Genomic DNA, 9,058 nt, shown 5'->3' with positions numbered 1-9,058 from the left:
GCAGGAGCTCAACATGCTCGATATACAATGCACCAGGAGAGAGATGTGAAATCCGCCTGACAAAGTGTCTGACAACTGAGATACTGAAGTGAGGAGAGGTGTAATATGATGTCATCGAAACCAGTCAGGGGAAACTCAAAAACCAAATACACTAGGTTACAGTGAAATATTCTGTATCTGGAGTTGAGTTTGACTGACACCTTACTGTAAAACTGATATCCTAAAAAAATGTCTTTCTGGAGTGGTCCTATATGGCTGAGTGATTAGGGTGAAGAGCACATGGTCTAAAATGCCTGTATAAACCTTGACCTGACCATGGTTGGCCAGACATTTACTGCATGTCATTCCTTCACTCGCTCTCCCAACATCTTCTATCTTTACTATGCACGGACAAATAAAGGCAAAAACGCCAAACATTTTACCTTAAAATAAAAAGGGATTTCTAGGGGTCAAACTCAGCAACATCCAAGCTCAGGTCTGGCTGGGGTTTCTTTTTTGTATGTCATCAAGAAAGCAGTCTTTCCCTTAAAATCCTTTTTCTCTATAGCACAAAATGACCATGTACAGTGTAGGGAAAGAATCAGAAACAACCTGCTCCATCAGGTATACAGAGATTTGGTAAAACATTCCCTGTTTATTGGCATTGAAATTAAAAGCATGTATAAAAGTATGAAAATATATGAAAAAATATGAAAATATGACTATTTGATATGGGTGTGATTCTTCATCAGTTGTATTTTCTGCTATCTTCAGTCTCACAAAATTTAAGAAAACATCTAAAAATTGAATCTACTCATTGTCATTGTTAAAAAAAAAAGTAAATACAGTGAAAGTGTCAGATTTTAATTCAACTATTTGTATTTCATGGCCTACAGATTATCTTGCATGATACCACATTACTTGTTCAGTTTATATTTTCGTAAGAAAATACTTTTTTTAATATCACCTTGTTTCAAACTAAAAATACATTTCAAAATCAGACACTTTGAATGGAATCAGGAGCCCTGATGCTCTCCGCTTCTCCACTCTGTCGACAACTATTATTCAGGCTGAGTTAGACTGCACACATCTGGAGAGTGGAAAAGAAACAAGCGGGACTGTCTGGATTAAAGATCAGGAGATACTGTAGCTGCAGAGAGATGTGTTAGAGAATAGATTAGAATAATGAATAATTCAAATACTTAAAACAGCACAAAAAAGAGGGACAGCAATAAAGAAAGGGGAAAGATTTCATGTTAATGAAGGAAGGAAATATTACTGTTAAGATATTTTAAATTCAGCAAATCCACTTTATTGTTTAGCAAATTGCTGAATGTAACTAAAACCTTCATGAACTAATGTCTACAGTAAAAATAGATCAGTTATATTCTTGTTTGCACCACAAATAGGCTTAGCTTATGTAATATCATTACCACACAACTCTCGACTGCTATATTTGTCCATCTGTTTCCTTTTTTAGCACACGTGTATGTCTTTGGTTCAGATTTTCTCTGCTGCATGTGCAAATGTAAATCAACTATTTCCACAGTCCCCCTGCAAGCAAGTGAGAGCAGCCAGGGTTGGACAAAATGTAGCTGTGCCCCCTTTTTCAAATGTCTTTTTTCCCCCAAATGCTGGTTGCATGAGGTGGTGCCTTAGATAATAAGAAAAATCCAGTCAAACCAACTATTATCTTCATTGGAGCGGCAGTGGATCAGTTTTCACCTTTTTTTTTTTTTTTATTCCAAGGATAATTGTGCTATCACATTTGAGTGCATACAGTCAAGATCACCAGCGCAGATTACGGTCCCATTCATCCATCATGCTTAAGATAGAACAGGATCTCTCACACGTGCCGCTGCTGATACTGTTCACTGACAAAACCTATTGGTCCTCCTGATACGCTTGCACTTTATGTATGACAAGAAGCATGTGCGTTACACAGTCAAAGGCAATGGAAGGTGAAAGGATGGGCATTCAGATGGGCTTTATCGCTCCCCAGGTTCTGCTGATGCAGGTTATTCTGTGGGAGGTGAAGCCTGTCATGTGACACGGATGGATGGGTGCAAGAGAGAGGCAGGACAAAGACTCACATGGAGGAGCACATGTCCTTTCCAGCCTTTGTTGTTATGAAGGCTGGAAAGCAAAGTGAGAAGTGTCACGCATTGTAATTACCTGAGAAAAAAAAAATCTTGCAAGATTGCCCACTTTATCAGTGGCATAACGGTCTGTCATAATAATGATACATGTTGTTTTATTGGACGTGTTCTCACACTCACATTATGACGACTCGCATCCCATCTGGGGACACAAAGCTGGTCCCCTCAAGGTTAGCGTTTCTTTAAATACCTATAGCTAAAGTGAGACTGCATTTTTGTTTGTACAGTTTCCAGCTGCAGGAATCTGGGTTTGTCTTGTTAAGGCTTCCTGATTGTTGCTCAAAGTTATCTAGAAACCAGTGATCTCCTTTCAGGTCTTGTGTGATGCTGTTAGAGTAAAGTTGATCATATTTATGGCATACAGGCATTTTTATATTAGATGTTGTTGCTGTACCAGAGGTTATGTATTGCAAAAAACTGTGCAAAGGGCAAACAGGAACGATTTGTGTAAATAGTGGAGACAATTTGCCGCATTTCCTTAACTATCCAATAGAGGGCTTCAGATATACATATTTGTGGATATCCTTTAGGTGCAGTTTGCCATCACAGACCAACAATAAAGACACAACCTTAATGTAAGTTTGTATGAAATATTTTAAAAGTGTTTCTGGGGGCATTTGGTACTGAGGCGGGCTGTTGTTGTCATGCATTTTCACATATTTACAACGTCCCATAAAAACACAGATCACAAAACACAGATAAAACAAGGCGTATGAATGAATTTGAAATGCAGTTTTCTCATCCTCCCATAGTCAGTCTTTATCCAGCCAGCTGTAGGGGCAGGTATAGAAAATTTGTTTAAAAAAAAAATCTTGTCCATGCTCTTATTAGTTCTTTTCCATCACTAAAGAACTGGATTTTAAAAAAATTCTAAATTTCTAACATTTTTATTAAATTATAAATTTGTTTTGTATTTCACATAGGCCTGTGACAATTTATTGTATCTACAGCAGCAACAATAATGTTTATGTGATGTAATGTAGGGTCAGAATTGTTAAGTTATTTCATATATTTGTCTGTGGAAAAAGGTTGTGCAATGATTTTGAGTACAAATTCTGAAGTTGCAGTTACTCTCCTGCGACACAAGGGGGAGTGTCTATCTGGGTGAGCGTTAGCTGTCGTAGTGCTGTTGAGGCCTCTGCTCCTCTGCTCCTCAGACAACAAACAGCCTGTCGAAGGAATTCAAGTAACGCCTCCTGTCTCTGACTGTCTTCACAAAACAAGTTAGTCGTGTGCGTTATCTAAGCACAATACATTTCTCGGGACTTTAAGAGTCTTCTTTATGCGTGTTGTTGAAGATAGTAGGTTTAGTCAGGTGAGAAATGTATCTGCCCACCACAATGCAGTCTTGCTCACTCCTGTGTAAACCACAGAACAAAATGTCAACAAACTGTCACTGAAACTCCTCGACAAGTATGCCTTTACTGAAATTATTATTGTAAAGTTTGGAGTTTCTTTGCAAATATTGTAAATGAGTTGGAGCGATATTTAGTTTCGGCTATGTCAAATGGACAGACATGTCTCAGTAATGTTGCCTATATCTTGTTCTTCATACTTTGAAATTGTGTTTGGTAAAACAACACTGTTAAAGGGACTAGTCGAACATATCCTCGAAGCTGGTAGTGTTAACTGATGAGTTGTAGTTTTGTAAATGAACTAACCCTGTTTATTAACAACAGATTCGTTTGTAAATAAGAGGCACAGTGTTGTGTAGCTGGAAAGACAGGATTGAGATACAGTTTTGTTGAACAAAGACAGAGAACAGCCTGCTGAGTGAACATATCTTCTGTTCACTGTCAACTCACACTTGAGGCCTGTAACATTTACAACGGTAAAGTCACCATCAGCTCGGAAACATCAAACTGAAGAGAAATCTAAAAATATAATCCATAAAATAAATAATAATCCTCACATAAAAATATTGAGTGAAATTTAGTAGGAATAAACAACACAGACATCAGTCAGGATCCTGTACTCTGCCCTCTCTCTGACTTTTCATTTTAAAATAGTCATATTTGATGGAGTGATTATCATAATCACAATCAGAAAGCGCTCTTTTTAGTTGGCCTTTAATGCATAAGTCATGTGAAATGTAGTCTTTTTATTGAGATTTCTGAACCCTATATTTTCAAAATTATCCTATTTTAGATCACATTGTGTTTGGCACTAAGGGATTAACCTTTCTATTAATTTGATCAAATGTATGCGTGTTATTTTATTGTGATGATGGTGCTTATGGAAAGGAAGAATTTTTATTTTTTTGTTAAATGCAAATACACTCTTTACATGGCACCTTGTTGTGTGACCAACATACAAATAGTGACACATACAAAAAAAAAACTGAAGTGAAACCAGTCAAATATGTTGTAACCCTGTATGGTCCAGTGATAAAAAAAACATGCTCGCTGAAAATCTAATATTTGTATTCTACCTTATTCAAATGAATTGTGTCATCTATGCATAGAGATGCCTTTATTTTCTGTGGACATGCTTGAAAGTTTCTCACAACAGGACCAATACGCTGCAGTTTTCCAGCATCACTATGTACAAGTATCAGTTTAAACATGCAGAGGGGATGAAAAAAATAACGTAAACACATGCACTGAAGTGTCAATTTATTAATTTATTGTTAACACTAATACAGACGGAGCTCCTGTGAGGCTGCATACCAGCATGCATGTCAGCCCGTCCTGTTGGTTTTTGCCTTTTGCTAGTGGTCAAAATAACACGTAACTCAGGTGCTGATGTTGATCAAGCAACTTAACTTTCAGTACTTGCACACAAAGGTTATGGCTTTTCCCTTTTTCACGCCCATTACTGTGCTGCGACCCTTTTGCGTGCAACAAGAACAGTCTTAGAACTTTTTTTTTTTGCTTCTCGTAAACCTTGCTTTGAACTCATACCATACCATCTTTGTTGCTTCTTTTCTTTCCCTGGAAGTAGAGAACAACCTGATTTACATTTTCCTGCCCTGTTCTCGTAATGAAGCAGTAAAGGAGCGGGTCTGCGAGGCAGTTGAGGCTTGACATAGCAATGCTGATCTTGTAGGGATAGAGGAGCCATGCAACTTCCTGGCAGTCATCCACCAGTGTGCGGAGAAGCATCATTATATGGATAGGTCCGAAGCAGAACAAAATGCAGAGCAAAACTACTAGCAATAGCTTTGAAATCCGTTTACGTTCCTGCTCCTCTGTGGCTTGGTTGGATTTCACTGCCGCACAAATGCCCCAAGTGGAAAAAAACACCAGAAGAACCGGAAGAATAAACCCCAGGAGGAAGCGCACTACATTAGCACGGGCCATTTTCTCTGACAGCGGGAGGAAAATGTCAAAGCACACTGAAAACTTTGTGTATTCATGGTATGAGTCTTCCCAGGTGATAGTGGAGGCGTTCAAACAGACGACCAGCACCCAAATGGCAACAGTGACCGCAGCTGCAGTTCTAACTTTCCTCAAGGACGTGTACTTGAGTGGGTGAACCACTGCCAGGTAGCGGTCAAGAGCAATGCAGCAGAGGAGAGCATCGCTGGTGTAGAAGTTGGTGAAGAGAAAGTAGACCGACAGCACGCAAACGTAGCCTCCGTGGGCCCAAACTCCTCGCCACAGGAAGTCCAGCCACAGAGAGAGGCCGATAGTGAAGGTCAGGTCACTCAGGGCCAGGTTGAACAGAAACACGCCAAGCTCGTTCTTCTGTCTGATGTGCTGCCAGGACACGTAGAGGGAGAAGGCGTTGGACGGGATGGCAGTGATGATGACAGTCAGGTAGAAGAACAGAAAAGGCCTTCTTCTGGATGTGTTGTCAAACGAATAACATTCGGAGTGATTGTTGGCCAGTGTAATGTTCTCCATTGCAGATGTGACGTTCATATGCTTCTACGTAATAATAAGGAAGGAATACAAAAATAAATATGACTTAAAACCTATAAATTAAGAAACCCCACCTTTTTACAAATTCGATTTACTTCACCCCTCACAGGAATATTTCTCATCTTGTGAAAACAGATGAATAATGCCTTTTATGGGTTTGTTACTGCAGCTTTACCTTAGAGTCATTATCAATGCAAATCTTTTGTTACAAACTGTTGGTGTGGACTTTGAAAGAAATCTGAATTTGCCAGTCTGTGAGAGACTAAAGAAAGTTGCCATTAAGTGTAGAGCCCTGTGTCTTAGCAGCTTGAGAATTAAATCCAGGACATCTTAGCTTCTAGTTCCTTCATTTTGTCAGTTAACACTGCGAACATTGTCTTTTAAGCAAACAAGAACAAATTAATTTAGTTTACTTTTTACTGAACCATTTCTTGACAATGTTTTGAGATTCATACAGCCTTTAATAGTGCTATATTTCAATACATTAAGACAATAAACTTGCTTCAGATTTGTAATCACCTTGTAATTCACTGTCAACATTTAGCTTTTACAAAGTTTTATTAATACCATCTATTGTCTACCACTCAGCCTAAAAACCTCCATTCACAACTTGTGTTGCTGGCTCAGAAAATCTCTGATGTTGCCCTTTTCTTGAGCTCCCAACACAACAACAACACATCCTGTTGGCAAACACATTATCACATGACTACAATACAACAAAGACCATCGTTAATCAGGCAGTTACTTTGATGGAATTATCTATTATGACCCAAATTTCAAGTCTATAGGCTTTAGCTGTACATTGGTAATCAGGCTAAATCCGGAAAAACATTTTGTATTGTCCTTTAAGCCATAAACATACATTGTAAAAAAGTATTGAAACTTGTTTCAAGTTAAGAACTCAAAGTTCTACTTACTCTTTTTCTCAGTTTCGTCTCTAAACCAGTCGGTACATAAAATGAATCATTATAAAAATTCAAACAGTAGAACAGGTGCAGAGTTGACTCATTCAGTTGTCTTCTCTTCTGCTTTATCAGTCTGCTTTAAGGAATGGAAGAGTCAGCAGGCGCCTCCTTGTTGTCCCTGACGACCACATGCCATTTACTGGGTGACAGGCCAAGAGGACCACAAGCCAGATTTAATTTGGGTACTAAGTATGACACTGTGCGTCGTTATGTTTATTGTGTCAATAAAGACATGGACTCTGGTAAAGGCGATGATAATTATTATTTACATTGCATTTCATTTCATTTTATTTGATAAAAGAGTACATATTGTTTCTATAGCGTAGTTACTGTAAGGCTGAGCCTACGTGCTCTTAAAGGATAGGTTCACAAAAAAATGTAAGTCTGTCTTAAAAACTCACAAGTCTATATGTACACTGAAAGCACTAATGATTGTTGTAATTATTCCTCCAGTCAACACAGGACACAAAGTGGTCCTGTGTTAGTGATTTAAATGAAAGTAAAGGAAGGGAAAATTTCACAGTCCTCCTTCTGTGTAACTGAAAAGAATTAGGCATTTCTCAGCAAACTGTCCATGAGGCTCAAAGAAGGATTTCCTTCCACTAAAAACACCTATATAGATATAAGCATGTAAATATTGTTATAATTTGAAATTAAACAGCCATCCTTTAAGACAATAATGCCCCAGAAAACTACTACACCTAAATAATCAATCTAAAATAAACTATTTTCACCACATCTAGTCATAACACAGTACAGGAATTTAAATCCATCAAAAAAAAAAATTAACATATATGACAGACACAAAAAAATAACCAGTTTTTAGCCTTAAATTAAACAGTCAAAATTAAAAAAAAAAAAAAAATCTTTGATTTGTAATGAAGTTAAGAACAAGTTTAACAAATCATCCAGTTATTAGGAAACTGTCTGAACTCTTGTCAATCTTTCTGAGCAGTTTATCCTCATAAAAAGTCCCCTCCCTTTTGCCATAGCTTTCCTAATCTCTTTCTTAGCGCTCTCACTGATTAAACAGTATATGATAGGATCCAGTGTGCTGTTTAGGGTCGTGGTGGCAACTGTGACCAGGTATGGATCAGTGAGCCTTGTGGCCCAGATGCAGTCCCCGGGTTCTAGCGTGGCCCTGAGCAGCATGACAGTCTGGTAGGGCACAAAGGACACTAGGTAGGTTAGAAGGAGGAGGAACAACAGCAGCCCCACTTTCCAGCGCTCTTCTTTCATGATGGAGGTGCTTTGTCTGAGTGATTGCATAATCTGCTGGAAACAAAAAGTCATGATGAGGACAGGGACCAAGAAACCCAGGATGACCCGAATAAGGGCGACGTTGGCATCTTCTTGTGTCATGGGTATTTGCTCCTTACACAAGTATCTTGAAGCTTGCAGTGCCTCCATGTGATCAAGTAAGATAAAGTGGATGATAATCTCCAAAATCCAAACAGCGATACTCACAAGTGCTGCTGTCCTCACCTCTCTGATCCAGTGAAAGTGGAGAGGGTAGACCACTGCTAGATAACGATCAACGGAGATGCAGCAAAGGAGACCCGAGCCAACATAAAAGCTGTTGTTCATGATCACAGCCACTAAGTTGCAGAGACCACTACCTATATACTTCTGCAGGGCTTCTTCAATCCACACAGGCAGAGAGATTGTGTAAAGCAGGTCGGAAATGGACAGGTTGAAGAGGTAGACTGCCATGTTGCTCCCGTTCTTAATCAGCATCCAGGCTACATACAAAGACAGGCAGTTGGCTGGAAATCCCACGATAAAAAACAAAGAATACACAGCTGGATACATCTGCTGCTTCACTGAGGAGATAGTTGTGTTTGTGCAGGATGCACCTGCTGAGTCCATTGTAACACGATGACAACCAAACCTGAATGTGACAGTGAGTCTGATATGGTGACCTGAGACAACCTCTGCAATGCAAATAACTGAGGCGGTTTGTTTGTGAATGCCACTTTATTTCCGTAGAAAAAAAAAAAAAAGGGTCTTTGTATCTAACGGCCACTGGACTTCATAGACATCTGTAACTACAGATAGATACAGAGATACATTTTTTGTCAAAACTTCT

The 9,058-nt window shown here is 38.9% G+C and overlaps 1 protein-coding gene across 1 annotated transcript; it reads right to left on the bottom strand.

Annotated features, from left to right (window-relative positions):
- Positions 1 to 4,507: 4,507 nt before the first annotated feature.
- On the bottom strand, positions 4,508 to 7,103 carry gpr65 (G protein-coupled receptor 65). The gene is made up of 2 exons (XM_069151821.1): positions 6,922 to 7,103; positions 4,508 to 6,010 (listed from the first exon to the last, which is right to left on the bottom strand). The coding sequence occupies exon 2, from the start codon at positions 6,002 to 6,004 to the stop codon at positions 5,036 to 5,038; it is 969 nt and encodes a 322-aa protein (XP_069007922.1). The 5' UTR covers positions 6,005 to 6,010; positions 6,922 to 7,103; the 3' UTR covers positions 4,508 to 5,035.
- Positions 7,104 to 9,058: the final 1,955 nt, after the last annotated feature.

Source organism: Embiotoca jacksoni, unplaced genomic scaffold (genome assembly GCF_022577435.1).
Source record: "Embiotoca jacksoni isolate LCO1_2020_lvr unplaced genomic scaffold, fEmbJac1.0.p SCAF_18, whole genome shotgun sequence".
NCBI lineage: Eukaryota > Metazoa > Chordata > Actinopteri > Embiotocidae > Embiotoca > Embiotoca jacksoni.
The sequence above is the reverse complement of the archived record's forward strand: the minus strand, read 5'-3'. Positions and strand labels throughout refer to the sequence as shown.

Bases quoted from the DNA above. Each gene is read 5' to 3' on its own strand.
- gpr65 (XM_069151821.1), bottom strand. From the start codon at position 6,004: ATGAACGTCACATCTGCAATGGAGAACATTACACTGGCCAACAATCAC.